This window comes from Leopardus geoffroyi, chromosome D3 (assembly GCF_018350155.1).
Source record: "Leopardus geoffroyi isolate Oge1 chromosome D3, O.geoffroyi_Oge1_pat1.0, whole genome shotgun sequence".
NCBI lineage: Eukaryota > Metazoa > Chordata > Mammalia > Carnivora > Felidae > Leopardus > Leopardus geoffroyi.
In genome coordinates this window covers 43,779,504-43,801,624 of record NC_059339.1, presented here as the reverse complement: position 1 = coordinate 43,801,624, position 22,121 = coordinate 43,779,504, and the positions used below count along the sequence as shown (strand labels likewise).

Here is a 22,121-nt window from a genome sequence, read left to right as displayed (position 1 = left end):
GAAAGACAATAGGTTCATCTGTAGTATTTACCAGCGTGTGGTAAAATACCCACATTTTCTATTTCTAGCAATCTTTAATTTGACCTATGGGCAAAACTAAAGATTAGAAATAAATTAAAGTACATTTCCCACTGACAGCAGTGCAGAACTTTACTTTGCAGATTGAGTAACAAGTACCCTCTCACACCACAGTCAATGAAGCAATTGATTTAAGAGGAAATGCCCATAATTTTCATATTCTACAGGGGTTCTGGTAAAATCACAATTTTAAATTTCACTGAACGCTTTGAAATTGAAAGGCAGGATCACACATCAAGAAGAGAAATACAATGGGAATGATAATGGTGTGGGAGAACTAGTATGAATAACTTAAAAACATTGATTTTTTTCTATGAGATTTTTAAAAAAATAAAGTGAACTTGGCTTCTCTGAACTATATCATCCAGAGTTAATATTTTGGTGCTCCCCTGACACACACAGTCGGCTTATGGGACTGCTTCGTAATTTTCCCATGGAATCGCACACGGTTTAAACCTTGTGGTGTTCACGAAGGGCGGGGACGATACGGGCAACACTACTCCGCTGGTGCCAAAATGCTGGTGCCAAAATGCTGCTGCCTGGTGGCGAGAAGGCATCTTGCCTTAAAAAAGAACCTATTTGCAAAATGACAATAACAAGCACACTTTCTTTCTTGTCAGAAAGCTCCGGACCGCTGTTGCAGCCCACAGGAAGCAGAAGTGAGGCAGCTGCCAGGACCCGACCAAAGGCAGCAAGAGCTCCGCTGCAACCCCGCCGGCTCACCCGCCTCCGGCCCCGACCTCCTCTACCGGTCCAAAGCTTTGCTGGGCTCCTCAGAGCCTGCCGGGGCGAAAGCGGGGCCGGCCGCCGCACCCACTCCGCTCCTCCCAGCCCGCCTGAGAGGCCTCGGGCGCGCCACTCCTTCCGCCCCGCCCGGCCCTACCCGGCCCGGCGGAGACGCCGGCGTGCGCGCGCGCGCGCGCGGCGCCGAGCCGATTCTCCTTCCGAGCGTCCGCGCCCCGCATGCGCACTCCGCGCCGGCGGTCTCCGTTTGTTTGAACAGGAAGGCGGACATATTAGTCCCTCACGGCCCCCCTCGCCCCACCCCCCCCAGGCATTCGCCACCGCGACTCGCCCTCTCCGGAGCAGGGGACGCAGCCCCTCCCAGAAGCTCCCCCATCAAGCAGCGCCGGGACCCGACTCTCGTCTTCCTCACCGCGAGCTCTCTAGCCTTCCTCTCCTAAGTCTCCATCGGGCACCGACCTCGCCCTGCCCCGCCGGACACCGCGGTAGCAGCCCCAGCAGCGACGGACAAAATGGGAGAGTGAGGCTATCCCGTAGGGACCACCTCTTGGCTGAGTCGGATCGGTGCGTCGGGGCCGCGCCAAGTAAAGCCGGGGATGCGGGGCTAGACCGCCTACAGCACTTCAGAGTGGAGCGGGCCGGGCCCGTGGCCCAAGCGGCGGCGGCAGCTGGCACAGCTCCGCACCCGCCCTTCGTTTTCGCCTTTCCTCTTCTCCCTCCCCTGCTGCCCAAAGGAGTCTCCACCCTGCTTCTCTTTCTCTCTCCCCTCCGACCCATCTCGGGACGGGGAACCCTCCATGGCGAAGGCGGCTGGGGCCCGCTAAGCTGAAGCACCTCGCCGGAGCGACAAGGCTGGTGGCGACGGCGCTGTCGGCTGTCGTGAGGGGCTGCCGGGTGGGATGCGACTTTGGGCGTCGGAGCGGCTGTGGGTCGCCGTTGCCCCCGGCCCGGGGTCTGGACAACGGAGATCCCCTCAGTGAGGGGAAGGAGAGGGAACCGGGCGCACCTGGTGACCCTGAGGTTCCGGCTCCTCCGCCCCGCGGCTGCGAACCCACCGCTGGAGGAAGTTGGTTGAAATTGCTTTCCGCTGCTGGTGCTGCTGGTACGAAGGTATTGTCACAGTAGCAGCAACATGTCGACTGGGGACAGTTTTGAGACTCGGTTTGAAAAAATCGACAACCTGCTGCGGGATCCCAAATCGGAAGTGAATTCGGATTGTTTGCTGGTGAGTAGCACTGTTGTCTTTTGCTTGTCTGGGGTTCTGTATATATTTGCCTTCCTATTGCATTCAGTCTAGTTATTTGCAAAAGAAAGTTTCAGGTGTGCATAATCTTGGAAAACATCAAAATCTGCCGTTTTTCCTGAAGAGCCTTTGGAGCACTACTAAAATCTCCTCCCGTGTCCTTATTTATCATCGGACTGGCTCTGTGCTAACTGCTCTCTGAACTCTTAGGTCTGACTCAGTTCATCATTATCCAAAAGATACTTATAAACCTCTATTTCAGGCATCACATAAAAAGTTACCACGTCAGTTATTGCGTATATAGTTTGTTGAATGATGATCTTAGTAGTATTAATCTTTTTGATCGGTTTGACAGTAATGCTGGAAAGACTACTTTCCACTTAGAGCGATTTAGCTCCTTAAGGGTTTAGTTTTTAGACTTGAAAGTGACAGTGGAGAATCGATATTGAGGAAGTGATTTTTGAGCCAAAATGTCATAGGTGACTTGAATCTGGAGGAACTTTTTGATGGACTATTAAGTGTAAAAACCTAAGGTAACTGATGATAGGTCATCACAATATTAACTCTTTTACAATATTGTTTATTACAAAAGTATCGCATAGATATTATAACTACCTTTTTTGATGGTGGTGTGCTTAACCACTGTCACTTTTAAAACATTCTGAATAAGTTTTTATGAAATAAAAGGCAAAATTTTAAAGATTTCTCAGTAGTTGATAACATAGACAGTTATCTGTAGGTAGAGTTTTTAAGTTTTGTCTATTTTCCCTGATACTAATAGTTGCAAACTCTGCAAGCAAATTTCTTCTTTTACTTTGCTGAACAACTAAAAGTTATTTATAATTCTATTTTAGTCCAAACAAAAACACATAATCTCTAAAGTTTCAGGAAGTATATCTATATGGATAGTTATTTACAGCCTCCTCAGAGAATTAATGTTAGATATGTACAATATTTGGGATTAAGATTAGCTGAACAAAATAATGCCATTCAGAGAAATCATATTTAAAAATCTCATGAATCAGGAAAATTATGTAGATCATTTATAATTAACATGCATTTTAGTTACTCTAAATACCTGTGCAGATTTTTAAACGTGTACTGTTTTACAAGAAAGTTTCTCCCCAAAGTTTTCAGAATTACTCTAAGCATCCTTGACTGTGAAATGAAAGTCTTGTGGTTTATGTTTTTGAAATGTCTCACCCACGTTATGGATGCTCTTCATATTGAGAAACAGGATGGTGGATACTTAATACAGTTTAAAACATTTTATTGAATGAGAGAAGTGGAAGAAATTAGAACAACACATTTTTCTACTAGGAGTTTCTGTCTCTTTTAAGAAATCCAAATTTTCTTTTAATATTTTACCCAATTTCCACGTATCTTTGATTCTCTTTTGCTTTTTGCTCTCCTTATTCCATGAAACAGTAGTATAGGGAGGGTTCAGTAGCTTTTTTTGTTGTTGTTTTCTTATAGCCTCTTGCCTCAGTTTCATTTAGGGGAACCTCACAGATTTATTGAAATGTGGGAAGATACAAAGAAGTAGAGGTCATGGATTCTTTACTTGAAAATTCAATCTATTTAGGAAAACCAAGACCTAAACTCACATACATATACAGAAACAAAACAGAACACTTTAAAAATTGAAAAAAATGTGTGATGGATTTCAAATAATTGGTACAGGTAATACAAGCTCTTGGTTATTGAAAGGAAGAAATCACTGTGTGTTGAGAGGGCCAGAGTATGCTTTATGATGAGTGGATAGGATTTAGGTGGAGGGCATTCAGAGAGGGAGTAGAGGATAACATGAATAGAGGGTGGGGATGAATTGGCTATGAGATGTTTAGGGGAACCGAAGATAAAGTTGGAAATAACAGATTGGGATTAGAGTGTGGAGGATTTTATTGCTAGGCTACAAGAATTTAGATTTTCTTCAGTATGTTGTGTTTATTAAAATATTTGTAAATGAGACTGTTCCAGGATGAATGAAGATGAATCTGTTAGTTATATGTAGGATGCAGTGTGTGAAAAAAGACTGGAGATGGGTTGAGATTGGGGGGCTTCTTAACAAATTAATAGTACAGAAATTATTGAAGCCCCAAATTGAGGAATTAAAATGGGAAAGGAAGAATTAATGGAACTTGATTGATTAGCAGGGTTGGAGAGAAGGGGGAACCAGAGCTAGAGAAGGTAGAGGATTCTAAAAATTTTGAAGGTAGGTTATAGGGAGACTGGTGATAACAAAGTTGGGTTTGGATATCTCTTGGGAAGAATAGGCAGTAGATAAGTTCGATTTCAGACTTGTGTTTTAGAGTATAGTGGGCTAACCACAAAGAAATGATCTGAAGACTATTGGAGATAAGAAACTGAGCTCATAATTAAAGATAACAATTTGGAAATCATTTGTGCAGAGATGCAAGTTGAAATTGGTATAATGATTAAGGGTAAAAGATGAAAGTTGAAAAAAGAGGAAGAGTCAAGAAAGTAGGCAGTCAAGGCCTTTTTAGACTTAGGACAGCCTGGTATCTTGGAGCCCAAGACTTGTAAAATAACATTTCGAAAAAGAAAATAGTCAATGGACAGATTTTTTCCCCCTCCTGTAGTCTTACAATCTTGGCCCTTTTTTCTATTTGGTTTCATAATTGTTCATCGATAGTTATTGAAATTTTATTACCGTATTAATCTGAACTCGGTAAAGATTGAATTTTTCTTTGGAGACAAATCCTTTTTCCAGTTTTGTAGTATCTAGCCTGATTTTTTTTTTTTTTTTTTTTTTTGGCATGGTATTTTATGTTTATCATTAAGTATTCATTCATTCATTCTACCATTCAGAATGACTTCTCAGGTAACTTCACCTTTTTTCAGTGAGTCTGTTCTTAACTCTTCTTCCCTGTCTGGACTTTGGATGTCTCTTGTAGTAAGGAAAGCCCTTTTAAACTAATTGCTTTTCTCTATTATTTTGGCCTTTGTTGATTTATTTAAGTGGTATTTATTGAGTATGTATTGTGTGCCATTTGCGGCACTCGTATTCTAGGGTTTTTTTTTTTTTTTGTAATATCAAAAAATAAAGTTACTGAATTATGTTTGTTCTGCACTTACTTGAATAGGTCCATTCTTCACATAGTTCCCAAAACTTTTGGTTTCAAAAGAGTTTGCTGGCAGATCTCTTTTAAACCATCTTACAAAACAGCTTTTTTTGTTGAGGTCTTAATGATGAATATTAGTAGTTATAAAATAATGTAGCTGGAAAATGCCCTGTTGGGTGGCTATCCAACCTTTTCTTGAACACATATAATTTAAGAACTAGATAAGTCTGTTTTTCATACTGCAAATATGACTGCTTAAATAGTCTGCAGATCCTAAGATAATATGGTAACTATTCACTTATTTTCTAGAGCATCCAAATCACTCAGCCTTGGTTTTCTGTAAGTCACATTCTTTCCAGTATCTTAACGGTTCCCTTACTGTCCATGTTAGAGTTTATAATGATTATCACGAGCTGTTTTCCTTTTTCCTGCTTTTTCTTGAAGCTTACAATTATTTTATCTAGGGCTTATTAACAATTTCTTAATGTTTTTGAGTACCTCTATTAAGTCTAAATTTCCAAAGGGGGAAAATTGATATGGTTTGTAAATTAAAAAAGAAAAACAAAGGTTGTTGGGTCGGAGCGTTAGGTATATATTTGTCTTGAAGTGTGACATGCATTTCTTGAAAATACAGCTATCTTGCCTTTAGCATGTTTAGCTTACTGCTTCCGGATGCAATTAAGAGCATAACCATTTTTTCTAGTTTTTGTTTGCTGGTGGAGGTACAGCAGTAGTGGGTAGAATGGAGGGAAGGGAACCAATATTAGTTGAACAGTGCATACTGAGTTCTAACACTGCTGTTCCCTTCCTACATACTTGTTACCACCATTTTTCATTAGTCAGTTTTTCAGAATGTGGGAGGCATACGTAAACAAAGTTTCAGGTGTTCGTTTTTGAGTTTTTCTTTAAATTGTCTTTTCTTTGGCTTCCTCACCTAGTACTACTTTCCTGTCTTTTCACTGCTGACTTCTTTTTCTGTCTTAATCTTTGGTCTTGTAGTGCTTATCATTTTCTTCACTGTCTTGGAATTTCATCCATTCTTACAGCTTCAGCCACTGTCATCTCTATGCCCATGAGATCCAAGTCTTTATTTTTCAGTCTTTTTTTTTTCTGGTTTTAAATCCTCAGTGTCTGACTGTCCACTACGCACCTATACTTGGATGTCATGAAAATTCCTTATATTCTAAAATAAAATTTCTTCCATATACTTATTGGTCATTGACATCACTACTGTCTTTGTCACTCACCTGGAATTTTTGTTTTGAATTTAAACAATCCTATACCACATGTTGGATTATTTCAACAGATTTTGGCTAGCATTCCACAGTCTAGATTATTGCTCTCTAATCCCTCTGTGCATCCTACCAGTTGAATTGATCACATTTGGGGTTATATTAGTGAACTAAAAAGACCTGAGGTCATTAAATCTTTGAGCCTAAAACACTATGTCAGTGTTCATAATTTATGAGTTAATGGGTGTTATCAGTGTCAATTGCATATCTGCTTGGTTTGGACGAGACTGTTTTTTTTTTTTTTTTTTTTTTAAAGTTTTTTTTTTTTTTTTTTTTTTTTCAACGTTTATTTATTTTTGGGACAGAGAGAGACAGAGCATGAACGGGGGAGGGGCAGAGAGAGAGGGAGACACAGAATCGGAAACAGGCTCCAGGCTCTGAGCCATCAGCCCAGAGCCCGACGCGGGGCTCGAACTCACGGACCGCGAGATCGTGACCTGGCCGAAGCCGGACGCTTAACCGACTGCGCCACCCAGGCGCCCCTGGACGAGACTGTTTTAAAGTTCATTTATTTATTTCAAGAGGAGGGGCGCAGAGAGAGGGGGGGAGAGAGAATCCCAAACAGGATCTGCATTTTCAGTGCAGAGCCTGACATGGGGCTCACATCACAAACTGAAATCATGACTTGAGCCAAGATCGAGTCGGGCTCTTAACCAACTGAGCCATGTAGGTGCCCCTTGACCAGACTGTTTTGATGTTAATATGTCGCAAGAATTAAAAAAAAACAAAAACAAAAACAAATTACACCATTCAGCGAATCTTTGGGTAGGCTCTTAAACTTGGATTCAAATGTAGACTCTGCCATGTACTTGCTAGATGATTTTAGGTGAATTATTTTTACCTCCAGAGTTTATTTTATCTTTAGGAAAGTAGGGGGATAATACTACTAGATTGTTGTAAGGGTTAAATAATACAGACCAAACAATTATCAGAGCATATGGCATTTAGTAAGCATTTGTGAATTGGTAACTACTTCATCATATTTATAGTATTCCTGTTATATGTTACAGTGCTTAGGCTAGAAGTTGATATTTATTGTCTTCTGTAAGTACAGAGTAATGCTGGCACCGCAAGCCATACCCATAAATTCATAATCCAGCTGTACTTTACTGAAGTGTCTAAACCAGTTGTAACTGAAAATGGAGATATTTAAATGGTATTCTGTAGAATGGGGAGGGACTTTGGAGACTGTTTATTCATTTAGTCATGATTTATAACATACCTACTTTGTGCCAAGGGTTTATATTTATAAGAAAGGCAGTTTGGAGCTAGTTTATGGAGATTGAGTTGTTATCTTGTCCTCTTTCTGTGTCTGTTATACTTTCAGTATGCACTCTGTAAATAGGCCCTCTTGCACTACAAGTAACCCTGTGGGTGTATAGAGAGGTGGCTCAGAGTAACAGCTGAGACATGAATTGGACCATTCATTAATCTCTTGAGTCAGAAATGTTTTTAATCCAGAAGAAGCAACCACATAAAAAATTTTTGTAATGAACAAAGAGTAAATTCTCAGTTTTAGTTTTTGCATAACTTTTCAGTTTAGTTTTATTTCATAATTGTAAGTTTTGTTACTGTGTGTATATGCTAAAAACTATAGAGATTCTATTTTCACATATGACAGAAAACCCCACATCAGGAAATATACACATGGAGTTCTGTCGCTGAAGATAGTCAAGTAGCTCTACTTCCCCATTCCCATCCTCACTGAAAAACAGGTACATCCATTTAGTTTAACTATAGAGCATAGCTGATGGATACCACACTCGTGTATGTACAAGAAGATGAACAGATAGTGTTGCATTTCACAATGGAAAATGTTTTATATTGAAAAAAAAACCCTCTGGACTGAAAATTCAGAGCATTGTCATAAACTTGTTTTTCTCTTAATTCTCTGTGTGACCAAGTAAATCTTTTTTCTTATCTAGGTTTCAGTTTCCCCATTTGTAGAATGAAGAGTTGGGCCATATAGTTGCTGATACCCACTGTGTCTCTAAAACTTCTATGAGTCTTTATTATACTTCTATTAAAACTTTAAAAAGTTGTGTCATTGATTACTTAAGAGATAGAATTTAAAAGTTAAATGGTGTTAGGGTAGAAATATAAGAATAGTAATTATCTTTGGTAAGTGCTATTTTTGCAACAAGTTTTATATAGCCATAGAAGATCATCTAAACTAATTGTTAATTGTTATATTTGGCACTTTTTTATTTTTGCATTTGTGACTTGTGTTCATAACTTTATAGAGGTTTGTACTTTTCGAACAAAGAAGGTAGTAATTGAGTTACTTATTTGCATATCCATTAAATTGTATACATGTAGTTTATTTCTCTAATATACCTGCCCTCCCTATTTGGGAATGTGAAATACAGAAGTACATTTTCACTGTAGTTTCTAAAGAGTTAGTGGGATGTTAGATGTTCAAATTAATGTTCAAAATTGATGTCTCAGAGAAGTGAGAAGTTGTCTTATACTTTTTGTAATTTGTGTCTTATTTTAGAAGGTTTACTAACCTGTGTCCCTTCTTTATTACTATGTTTGTTTATTTTTAAATTTTGTGTATTTATTTATTGAGAGGACGAGTGAGGGAGAGTGGCAGGGAGGGAGGGAGAGAGAGAGAGAGGGAGAAAAAGAGAGAATCTTAAGCAGGCTCCATGTAAAGTGTGGAGCCCAGTGCAGGTCTTGATCCCATGACTCTGGGATCGTGACCTGAGCCAAAATCAAGAGTCAGACAGTCCACCGACTAAGCCACCCGGGCGCCCCTATTTATGTTTATTTTATTTTTATTTTACTATTATTCTCATACTTTATAGTCTTTACTCCATGCTCCCATATCGACTTTTGGAAAGAAATTGACATTTTATCTCAGAGGAATTCATTTTAAAATAGTGCTCCTGAGTTTTAAGTCTTCCCTTTTCTCTTTGCTGTTATTCATTCATTCAGCAAATGTTTATATGGTGTACTGTGTACTAGGCACTCAGATGGGGACACCATGGTGAGTTCAAACAGGGATCCTGCTTTCATAGAACTGGTAGTCTCAGGAAAAGGGTAAATTTTGAGCAGATAGGAGTGGGGTAAGGCTTAAAGGGGAGGTAAGAGGTATGATTACACCTTTCCTTTAAGGCTTGGGATATATTTAAAGACTTGTAGTAAAGTAGTCTACATGTATAATTCTCAGATATGTGTCTGTAGATTGTCTGTATCAGATTCACTCGAGAACTTGTTAAAAATGGAATCTGGGCCCATGCCCAGACAAACAAAATCAGAATTTTTTGGGATGAGTCCTAGGATCCTGCATGGGTTGTGGATTCTTAGACATATTCAAGTTTGGAAACTATCGTTATAGTGGAAAGAACATTTATTTTTGTTTTATTTGGTAATTTTGTAAATGAAAAATTTTAACATACACAGAAGTAGGGAAAATAGTATAGTGAACTCCCATTACCCAGATCTCAGTTTTCAAAATTTTATCACACTTGCTTCAACAATCACCCTTTTACTTGCCAAAATATTTTTTTCTTGCCAAAATATTTTAAATTCCAGATTCTAGATACTAATCATTTCATTCACCCCTACATACTTTAGTAAGTATCTCTAAAAAAACAAAGAATGTTTTTCTTCATTGCCACCATGGCCATTATCATGTCTAACAAAATTAAAAGCTTCTTGGTACCATTGATTCCCAGTTTTACTCATATTTATCTGGTCATATAAAACAATGTGCTTTTTGCAGTTGCTTTATTAGAATCTGGATCCAAAGCCCACATGTTGCTTTTGTTGGTTAGATCTTTCAAGTCTCTTTATTGTGTAGTTCAGTCTTTTCCCCCTCTGTCTTGTCTACCCCTCACCCCCACATTGTCTTGCTGAAAAAAACTGGGTCATTGGTACCGTACAGTGTTTAACATTCTGGATTTCTGTTCTTTCTTGTAATGTGATTTAATTTGCTCCTGCATCTTCCATATTTCCTGTAAATTGGTAGTTAGATCTAAAGGCTTGATTTTAATTATTATAAATTTTTAGTCAAGAGTATTTCATAAATTATGTTTTCTTTTTTATTTTTAAAGTTTATTTATTTTGAGAGAGAGCAAGTATGGGACAGAGGCTAGAGAGAGAGGGAGAGAGAGAATCCCAAGTGGGCTCCACGCTGTCAGTGCAGAGCCTGATGTGGGGCTGGAACTCACCGTGAGATCATGACCAGAGCCAAAGTCGGACCCTTAACTGACTGAACCACCCAGGCGCCCCATAGATTGTGTTTTCTTTTGCTTCACATCAAGAGGCATATAATACCTGGTTGGCCCACCCTTAGTGATGCTAAGGTTGATTAATGTGTTCAGGTGGTAATAGCCTATAATAATTTCCTTTGTAAAATCCTTCATTATCCTTTTACCTAATGGTTCCATCCATTTGTGGTCTTCATTGAGTCAATTATTTCATTACGGATAGCAAAATAATGACTTTCTAATTCTATCATTTCTTTTACATTTATTAGCTATAATTCTTCTGTTAAGAGAACTTATGTATTACTTTCTTTTTTTAATTTTATAATTTACATCCAAATTAGTTAGCATATAGTGCAACAATGATTTCAGGAGTAGATTCCTTAATCCCCCTTACCCATTTAGCCCATCCCCCCTCTCATAACCTTTCCAGTAACCCTCTGTTTGTTCCTGTTAAGAGAACTTATGAATTTAAGAACTTGCACTCATCATCTATCAGGCTATTTGCATACCATGAAATATGTGACAGGGGCTGTGATTTCAAATAGAGAGAAGCATGTTGATCTGGCAGTGAGAGAACCAGGAGAATACATCCCCTGCCTTTATTGACCTCCTACCTTATAGTCTCCTACTGTGGTCTCCCATTGCCTGAAAAGCTAGTATGCAAAAGAACTCATTGAACCAGTCTCTAAGGGTCAGTAAACAAGATATTACCCAGTCAGCATCCCTCCCCCCATACATCCATCCATCCATTCCTCCCTCTGTTTTGTTTTTTATTTTTAGGATCATTATGGAAGACATTAAAAAAATTTGATATGTTTCAGTCGATTTTTTGTCATCCTTATTTGATGCTCAGTTTGTCCTTTGACTAATGGGAGCCTCTACATTGGCTCCCATCTGATTTGTATATGACTCTAATACTCTTTGGTAGAGCTTCCTTGTTTTTTTTTTTTTTTTATTTTTATTTATTTATTTATTATTATTTTTTTTTATTTTTTTTTAACGTTTACCCCCGAGACAGAGAGACAAAGCATGAACGGGGGAGGGTCAGAGAGAGGGAGACACAGAATCTGAAACAGGCTCCAGGCTCTGAGCTGTCAGCACAGAGCCCGACGCGGGGCTCGAACTCACGGACCGTGAGATCATGACCTGAGCCGAAGTCGGCCGCTCAACCGACTGAGCCACCCAGGCGCCCCTTGTTTTTTGTATAATAAGATGCCCAGGCTCATATTGTACATTTCTTACCCCAGACTTGGAAGTCAGCCATTCCTTTTCCTTTTAGTGGGGAATAATACTTTGAGACCACAATCTGGATTATAGGAGTATTCACTGCTACCGGGTTGAAATTGCTTCTTGTTCTTGTTTAATAAATAGAACTATGAAATTTTATTTTTGAAAAGAAGAAAACATTCTTTATACTGATAATTCCAATCTCAGTTTATCATCACTTTGAGTTTGTATTTCTTTTACATGAAAAATCTTTCTAACAATACTAACAGAATTACACATTTGTTTGATTTCTAAGAATGTGGGTATGATATAGTGAAAGAAGAACTGAGCTGAATGCGGTGGGGTTGGGGGAACTGATGCCTTAAATTGTATTCATCTAATTGACTCTGTACATTATAAATTGAAAAGTTGTATTGGCCTTGGACAGATAATACCCAGTCCCTGAACTTTAGTTTTCTTTAGGAGTATAATACAAAATTTACTAAATTGCAACCCTGTCCAGATTAATTTGTCTTTAGATACAAGTTTATTTAAATTTCCAATGTTATTAAGAAATTCTGTTTTAGATACACATTTCTATTTCTTCTTTCATTGATTGCTTAAATTTCACTGTTCCTTTAGCAGTGGGACAAAGAAAATGTTTTTCTAATTTTTTTCATCCACTCTGAAAGTGTTTACTTATCTCAACCTAATTGCATTTCCTCTGCTTATTTCTAGTAATCTGTAATCATAGAGGCAGTATAGCCTAATGGTTAAGAGCATGCTCTGGAGTCAGACTGTCTGATTTTGAATCCTGCTCAGGTCAGCCATTTATTAGCCTCGTGACTTGGGGTACAAAGTTTTTTGTTTTTTTTTTAATTTGAGCATAGTAGACACACAATTTTATATTAGTTTCAAGTGTACAACTTCGTGATTGTTGGGTAAATTCTTGACTTTTTTAAACCTCAAACACATCATCCTCGAATAAGATTAATCATAAACTCTTACAGGGCTGTTAAGAGTATTAAATCTGATAATGCATGTAACATGCTTTGCATAGTTCCCAGCATTTAGTAGATGTTAGCTATCATTATCATCATCATCATCATTGTCATCATTGTAAATCTTTATAATTTGTCCTGGGAAAGAAGACTTTTGTGCTGACCAAGTGTATTATTATCCACCTCCCTATACCACAGACCAGCTTTTTATTTAGTTTTGTGATCTTGGACAAGTATCTTTCTTATATTAAATCTGCAAAATGAAAATCATGATAATATTTACTTCATAGGTTTTACTTATGAGGATTAAATGAAATTATTTATATCCAGGTGTTAATAGTTACTTTTTTCTTTACCTTTATATTATAGATTTGATGACGTTTCCACTATAGTTAGAAATACTGCTTATAAACTTGGGAGAACAGTAGAATGGAGTTCTTCATTTGAGATATTTTTTGAGTCTTATCTTTGTTTTCTGTTATTGCTGCCCTACCCAAGTCCAGACTTTTAACCCAACATTCTTGTATTAGTGGGACATCCTAGCAGTTTGCCTATATAGTCCATACTATATCTTTCGTTTTCTTAACTTTAGTGCTTTTTGTCATGTGGTCTTAGCTTACCTATTTAGCTTACCTTACTTCCTGTTATTCTCCAAAATAGTCTGGTCCAGGTGGATTTTTTCACTTTCTACTTTTCCCTACGTTTGTTCTCACAGTTCCAGGCCCTGTCTTTCCTCTATATTCTCCTCACCAATTTCCTTTCTCATCTTTATTGCCTAACATAAGTCATAACTATGTTATAATGTAGTTTTCTTTTTTGAACTCTTACAGTATTTGTAACTGTCTCATGTAGTTTATTTATTTTTCATTTTAGAGAGAGCATGAGTGGGGCCGAGGGACTAAGGGAGAGAGAATCTTAAGCAGGTGGGGCTCAATCTCCACAACTGTGAGATCATGACCTGAGCTGTAATCAAGAGTTGGATACTTAATCAGCTGAGCCACCCAGGCACCCCTGTCTTGTAGTTGATCACAGCTATCTTATATGAGTCTGCCTTGAGTGTTGTTCTTACCTCACTAATCAGAATTTCAGGGCTAATCATGGCTCAGTATAATTCTGGGCATTATTATTTAATTAATACTTGTTGATTTTTGTGGATGATTATCCCCTCATCCCTGTATTCCTATTCTTTCCCTCTGAATTAGTTAGGGCTCTGACAGTTATACACGATAGAACTCAACTTGAATTTTCCTAGGCAAGAAGAATTTATAGATTCAGGGAAACCTGATCTCAAAAGATTCAGTTGAGCTTCATGAAGTAAGAACTAGAACTTGGGCCTCAAATGCAATCATGGCTCTCTCCCTTTACTTTCTTATTCTTTCTTTGTGTTGTCATTCTCTCTGATTGTGTTAGTCACTTGTGGAAAATATGGCTGCCCAGAGCACTGGAGCTTTATATCTAACAGCTTCAGCTTTAACCACTGACTTCAGATCTTTAAATCTCAAATCCAGACAGCTCTGAAGCAAGAGATTCATTAGTTTGGTTTGGGTCAGGGCCTATCCCTAGACTAACCACTTGTGATAAAGAGGGTAGGATCACTTGAGAACTATGAGAATGGGGAAGTAGTTTCCAGAAAAATGAGGCCAGTGGGACAGGGCAAACAATAAGAGATGTCCATTATACCATCCCTTCTCCCTTTCTTCTTTTCTTTGACCTTGGATCAGTCACTTAAACTCTTTACAACAGCCATTTCTTCAAACTATACAATGGAGTTAATGGAGTTAATAATAATTTACTTCAGGGGCTCCTGGGTGGCTCAGTCGGTTAAGCGTCTGACTTTGGCTCAGGTCATGATCTCACAGTTCGGGGATTTGACCCCTGCATCAGGCTCTGCGCTGACAGCTCAGACCCTGAGCCTTCTTCGGATTCTGTGTCTCCTTCTCTCTCTGCCCCTCCCCTGCTCATTCTCTGTCTCTCAAAAATAAATGTTAAAAAATAATTTACTTCATAAGGTAGCAGTGGGTATTAAATGTGATGATCTATAGAGTTTGAAATCTCATGAAAACAATACTGTAAGCTGATGATAAATGATTGCCCCTTGGTCCCTTTTACCTTCATTCCCTGTGCTCATCTGGCCCAAAGCTTTTTTGCCTATAGGAGCTTATCTTGCCACTCCAGGTTGTTAACTGGCTTTTTGGCATTAACGTATTCAACTCAGTGCCCATAGTTTCTACCATCTTTCTGAGTCGAAGGAAGAAGTTATTAGTGTCAGATAGGTTTTCTTGGATAGTTTTAGAGTAAGTTATTTATTATAACTAAATGAATTATAATTATAATCTAAATAAAAGCAGTGGGCTTATTTTGTAATGGTAGCTTTGAAATTCAGCCCCTGCCCCTTTCTTCCTTCTTATAATAGTTTCAGAGTACTACTGGATTTTGTGAATTGAAGGTTAAGGGCCTATAGAGATTTCTACTCCTTTTTTTCTGTATTAACCAGGAATCTTTTGATTCAAGTCAAATTAGGTTAAGCAATGAAGGACATTTATTGCCTCTGAATACTTCATAGGTAGATTCTAGCTTGAGGAATGTCTCTTTTTCAGGACTCAAATGATGTGATTGGGTGCTGGTTTTTCAGATCTGCTTCTTTAGTATGGTTTTTCTCCTGAGGTAGATAATTTATTTTGATTGTAGGATGATTGCCAGTAGCTTCCATCTCTATTTGTTCAGATGCAGTGGGAAGCAAAAATCTTTTCTTCTACCCTTCAAATAGAGTTGCTAACTGATTTAGCCAACTCAGATTATGTGCCCGTATATGAACCAATCACAATAGTCAGAAGAATAGTATCATCATAAGCTTAGGCTTTCATCATGTACTCCAGTCTCAGTTTGGGGGGTAAGACATCTTATATCAAGATATATTAGAGTTGCATGAGGGAGGGGTAGAAATTGGAGGTCAGTTATCATGAGAAAGGGCAGTGACATGCGGGGCAGTCCCAAATAGTCTCTACTACATTAGGTAGAGATTCCTCATCAGAAGAATCCCAAGTAATGGTAGTTTATTCTTTAGATTTTTTGGAAATGAATTTTTTACTGAATTGTTAAGTTATCGGACACTAGACTTAAAATAAGTATTGCCAACTAGTTGCCAAAGACTGACAGCCTAAGACTACAACTGGGATAACATCTGATCCTTTGATGGAAGGATGCCTGTAAGGTGCTTTGCCTTTAATGTTAAATCTTTTTTTAATGTTTATTTATTTTTGAAGGAGAAAGAGATAGAGCATGAGCGTGGCAGGGGCAGAGAGAGAGGGAGGTACAGAATCCAAAACACAGAGCCTGATGCGGGACTCGGACCCACGAGTTGTGAGATCATGACCTGAGCCAAAGTCAGAAGCTTAACCAACTGAGCCACCCAGGCACCCCTAATGTTAAATCTTTGGGTGATATACTGAAAAATTTCCAAATTCCTGTTCATGGATCAGCCACATCAAAACCAAATACAGATTCTTGCAGGCTTCACCACAGCCCTGCCATATGAGAATTAGAGTTGGGAGATATAAGTATGCTGAAATTTGTGTTCTTGACAGGGCCTAGGTGATTGCATAGCCAGATTTGGGAAGAACTGAATAGTTGCCAAGTAGCCAGACATTATGCCTCCTGCATATATCTCATTTGGGTATCTACTGTGAGGAAAACAAAAATAAACCAAAGTAGGATTAGATAGAAACAGTTGCCTCCCATTTGAGAAATTATTTTCTCTTTTTTTAAAATAAGGTTTAAGAAAAAACAGGTTATATGAAGGAGAATGAGCATTTTCTGAAAAAGTTGGTTTTGTTTGAAATGTTTTGGGGGGGGGAAGAGAATCAAATTCGATAACGAATCCAAATGAAGTGTTACCCTCAATCATCATGGTAACTCCCTAGTACCTTGTCCCTTTGCCAGAAGGAAAGGACCTGCATTTTCTTAGGAACTTACGAAGAAATTGTTAGTTGTGAATAGGCTGTAAAAGAATAGTTTACTATACTTAAAAAACAGATTTTGTGGGGGATGCTTCAGTGGCTCAGTCAGTTAAGTGACCGACTCTTGATTTTGACTCAGGCCATCATCTCACCGTTTGTGATTTCAAGCCCCTTTGTTGGGTTCTGTGCTGTGTTTTTAAGCTGTATCTATTCTAGGGGGATAACATAGTGGCTTGGATAAAGATATAGGTGGGTTCTTTTCCCCCCCGACACATGAATTTTGGATGAGGGACCAAAAGCCAGTAATAATCATTTTTATAAGACTTTGCACATTCAGAGGCACCGGGATGGCTCAGTCGGTTGGGTGTCCGACTCTTGATTTTGACTCAGGTCATGACCTCGTGGTTTGTGGGTTTGAGCCCCACGTTGGGCTCTGCACTCACAGCACAGAGCCTGCTTAGGATTCTCTCTCCCTCTCTCTGTGCCTCTCTCTCTGTCTCTCAAATAAACATTAAAAACAAAAATTATTCCCACTTTGTAAATGAAATTAAACCTTAGAAGAGGTAAATGCATTTGCTTAACAGCACATAGCCAGTAAATGGCAAACTCCCTGTAGTATAGTGGAAACACCAGAGTTGTAGACACCAATGCCACAAAGAGAAGTGTTTCCATAGCACTTAGGAGGATATTGAGATATATATATATATATATATATATATATATATATATATATATATGTAGAATACACTAAATGAAAAATATTTAAATTGAAATGTATGGGAATTGGTATATAATGAAGTGGGAAAGATGAGATATGAAATGTAGGGAAAAGATCTTAATAAGTATTTACTGACTGGTTTGGAGGGGAAAATAAGTCCTGTAAATTTTATCTTAGAAGCAGTGATCTGTAACTTGACTGGATGAGGGATGGGAGCCAGTTCTTTGACTAAGCCTGCACTGTATTACAAGATTCAAATAGCTACCTGCTAAAATATATCTTTGTTGGATTTGACATGTCTGAAAAATGAGTGTTGGTAGGCAGTCTAAGCTGTGAAACATGTTGATCTGAAGTAGAATAAAGTGCATACTTACAGTGGTGTTGATTGATAACACTATTGTGTACATGATTTAACAGTAGACAGTAGTAATGTTTTCCTTAATTGATGTGAAATAATATATGGGATGACTTTGAGAAAATGTTAAAAAAAATTGGTATCCCTGTGTTTGGATTACCGTCTTATAATGGAACTGAACATTTTTCAGGGGCTGAGGATGGGATAAGGGAGGTGCAAGAGAACATTTAGGGTGATGGAAGTGTTCTATATCTTGATTGTGATGACAGTGGTGGTGTTTACACACTGTGTTTGCCAAGATTCATAGAACTATAAGCCTGAAAAGGATGAATTTTACTTTACATGAATTATACTTCAATAAAACTGACTTTTAAGAAAGGGGAAAAAAAACTTGGTGAATGTATTAACCCGTGACAGAACTGCCATTTACTTGCTATATTCGGTAATATATGGCCTTTAAAATATGAAGGATGTGTGTCTGTGTTTGGCTTTACCTGTGTGTATGTGTGTGTCACTGGGGAAGGACCTGTGCTAACTGGACTTTGAAGTATAAAGGTTGGAAAACAACTGATAATATTTGTGACCAATGATAAAATTAGAGCTTTTAGGTGAAAGCTAAAAGAATTTTGGAAAGTTGTTTCTGCCACCCTGACCTTGACAACTTCCCAGGGCCTAAAGACTTTTCTTGTGAGGTTGGTGATGACATTGATAAATGTGATTTTTCAATATTATATGATGAAATGTGTCAACATTTGGAAAAACTCATAATGCAGTGAGCCAATATTTTCTAAATGACCAATGCATGATGTTATAAAATCATTCATGAGTTAAAAAGATCTACTCAAAGTGCAAGATAGACCAATACATTTTAATGTTGCAAAATAAACATAAAAGATTTCAAATTGCAACTGACCTTTAGGATATACCACTTGTCAAATTTGGTTTTGTAGCAAAGAATTTCCACAATTATCTGAAAATGCTGTAAAAATACTCTTGGGACGCCTGGCTGGCTCAGTCAGTAGAGCATGACTTTTGTTCTCAGTGTTGTGAATCTGAGCCCCACATTTGATGTAGAGATTACTTAAAAATAAAATCTTTTAAAAAATACTCTTTACTTCTTTAACTCATAGCTATGTGAAGTCAGATTTTCATACTTCTACCAAGACCGTGTATTCCAACAGATTAAATGCAGAATTAGTTGAGAGCTGTCTTCTAGTTAGCCAAAATAAATTTGTAAAAATGTAAAGCAATGACTTTCTTCTTATCAATTAAAAAAGTTTTCATGGGGTGTCTGGGTGGCTCAGTCAGTTAAGCGTCCGACTCTTGATTTTGGCTCAGGTCAGTGATCTCACAGTTCCACGGTTTCTAGCCCCACATTGGGCTCTGTGCTAACAGTGCAGAGCCTGCTTGGGATTCTGTCTCCTTCTCTCTCTGCCTGTAGCCCCCCCCCCCCCATCTCAAAAATAAATATAAATAAACTTTAAAAAAATCTTCAAGTTTTAATAAAAATGTTAATATTTTTATTATTTTTATTAATATTAATAATATTAATATTATGTTAATAATAATATTTTTATTAACATGTAATGGATTTAAGAAATCCATTCTGATGATCTTTATATTAAGTGTGCTAAGACTATTCACATTTAATGTAATTATTAATATGTTAGGGTTTTAAGTCTTTCATTTTATTGTTTTGTGCTTCTTTTCCTGTTCTGTGTTCCTGTTTTTTTCCTTCTTGCTTTCTTTTGGGTTATTTATATGTTTTTTTAGGATTTAATTTTACCTTTTGTGTTTTTTATTGTATCTTTTGTGTAGTTTTTTTAGTGGCTACTGTTGTAGGGATTTCAATATTCGTACTTAACTTTTCAATCTGCTTGGAGTCAGTATGCTGCCACTTTATATGTAAAGTAAAAACTTTACCACCAGTTGGGCTCATTTATCCTGCTCTTTTTTGTAGTGTCTTACGTTATTGCAGCTATAGACGTTGAAAACCCCAACGGAAAATGTTATGATTTTTGCTTTCAGCTGTTAAACCTTTTAAAGAGCTCAAAAGGAGAAGAACAGATGTCTTTCATTTCTGTTACTCTTCTTTCTTGCCTTATGTTCCAAGTTTCCTTCTATCATTTCCCCTCTGTCTAAAGAACTTCCTTTAGGAGTTTGTTTGTTTGTTTGTTTGTTTTCCCTCCAAGTGTAGCTCTTTTACAGCAGTCAGGTCAGCTGGCTGTGAGTGCTCATATTTTTCTTCCTGTTAGAATATTACTTCATTTTCATTCTTACAGGTTGTTTTCAACGGCTGTAGAATTCTGGGTTGACAGTTCTTTTAGCACTTTAAAAATGGTGTTCCACTTCGTTTCAGTTTTCACATAGTTTCAAGTGGGAAATGTAGAGTTACCCAGTTCAGTCTTCCCCTGTAAGTAAGGTGCCATTTTTCTCTGGTAGTTCTCAAAGTATTTTTTTTTGTCTTTAGTTTTCAGCATGTGTCTAGAAGTGGATTCATTTGGGTTTATTCTGTTGTGGTGTTGTTAAGTTTCCTGAATCAGTAGGTTTGTGTCTTTCTGCAAATATGATAAGTTTTCAACCTTTGTTTCTTCAAATATTTTTCCTGCACCATACTGTTTCTTCTGTTCTTTTGGGACTCTGATGACACAAATGTTCCCCCTTTTGGTGTCATTCCACAGGTTCTTAAGGCTTTGTTCATTTAAAACTTTTTTTTCTCACTGTTGTTAAGATTGCATAATTATCTTCAAGTATACAGAGTCATCTCCATGTTGCTGTCAAGCTTATCAAGTGTGTTTTTTATTATGGTTATTGTGTTTTTCCATTTTAAAATTTCCATTTAGTTCTTTCTTTATTGACTACACTGTCTATCTTTTCATTAATTCCAAGAGTGTTTGGCCTTATTTTTTGGAGCATTTTAATAATAACTTTTAAAAATCTTTGTGAGATCATTTTACTCTCTGTGTTATTTTGGCATTGTTATCTGTGTTTTTCTTTTTAACTTTTTGTTTTGAAAAAATTACAGATTCATAGGAAGTTGCAGAGAGGTCCAGCACAACCTTCACCTTTCCCCCAGTGGTTACATTTTACATAACTGTAGTACAGTACCACAACCAGAAAATTGCAATTGATTCAATGTGTGTTTATAGTTCTGAGCCATTTTTTTCACATGTGTAGATTTCTATAACCATTAGAAGACATAGAACTATTCCATTACTGCAGAGATCTCCCTTTTGTTACCTCTGCATAGTTATTACCCATCCCTCCCCCACCGCCCCCCCAACCCTGGCAACCACTAATCTGTTAGTATAGAGATGGAGATCTCTATTTTATCATTTGACAAATGTTATTAGAATGAAATCATACAGTATGTGACCTTTGGAGATTGGTTTTTTCACTCATCATGATGAGTTAGGTGATTTTTCACTCATCACCTAACATACATTCAAGTTGTATCTTTCAGTAGTTCGTTATTTTTTATGACAGTATTATTCCATGGTATGGATAGATTATGGTTTGTTTAGTTTTTCACCTATTGAAAATATTTTAGTTGTTTGTCTTCTTTGGCTATTAGAAATAAAGCTGTTATGAGCAGTCATGTGCAGGATTTTCCATGGACAGGGTTTTCATTTCTTTAGGATAAATGCCCATGGGTACAAATGGTAGGCCATATAATATTTGCTGTTTTTCAGAGTGGCCCTACCATTTTATATATCCACCTGCAGTATATGAGAGTTCATCTATATCCTCATCAGCACTGGAATTGTAACTGTGTTTCATATTAGTTGTACCAATGGATGTGTAATGATATCTCATAATGATTTTAATTTACGTGTATTTAATGACTAATGAGGTATCTTTTCATGTGTTTATTTGCCATCAGTATATCCTCTTTGTGAAATGTCTGTTCATAACTTTTGCCCATTTCTGATCAGATAGTGTTTTATTGTTGAGCTTTGGGAGTTCTTTAAGTACTCTAGTATGTTTGGTTTACAAGTATTTTTTCACAGTATTTGCTTGTCCTTTCATCCTCTTACTTGGATCTTTGCAACAAAGCAAAAGTTGTTAAATTTGATAAAGTCATTTTATCAAAAATTTTTTTTCTTTTATGGATCATTCTTTTTTGGTCCTGTCTCAGAAGTCTTCAGTAAATTGTGGGTATCAGATATTTTACCCTGTTTTGGTTTTTTCCCCTGAAAACCTACTGTTTAACTCAAGAAGATAT

The 22,121-nt window shown here is 37.6% G+C and overlaps 1 protein-coding gene across 3 annotated transcripts in view; it reads left to right on the top strand.

Moving 5' to 3' along the window:
* Positions 1-1,206: 1,206 nt before the first annotated feature.
* The window catches only part of ROCK1 (Rho associated coiled-coil containing protein kinase 1), a 161,815-nt gene continuing 140,900 nt past the window's right edge, over positions 1,207-22,121 (top strand). The window contains exon 1 of one of the 3 annotated variants that reach the window (XM_045457149.1): positions 1,207-2,047. In XM_045457149.1, the coding sequence (XP_045313105.1) occupies positions 1,955-2,047 (93 nt within the window). In that variant the 5' untranslated portion in view covers positions 1,207-1,954. The remainder of the gene's footprint in view (positions 2,048-22,121) is intronic. The other 2 variants (XM_045457150.1, XM_045457152.1) reach the window with 2 other exon arrangements.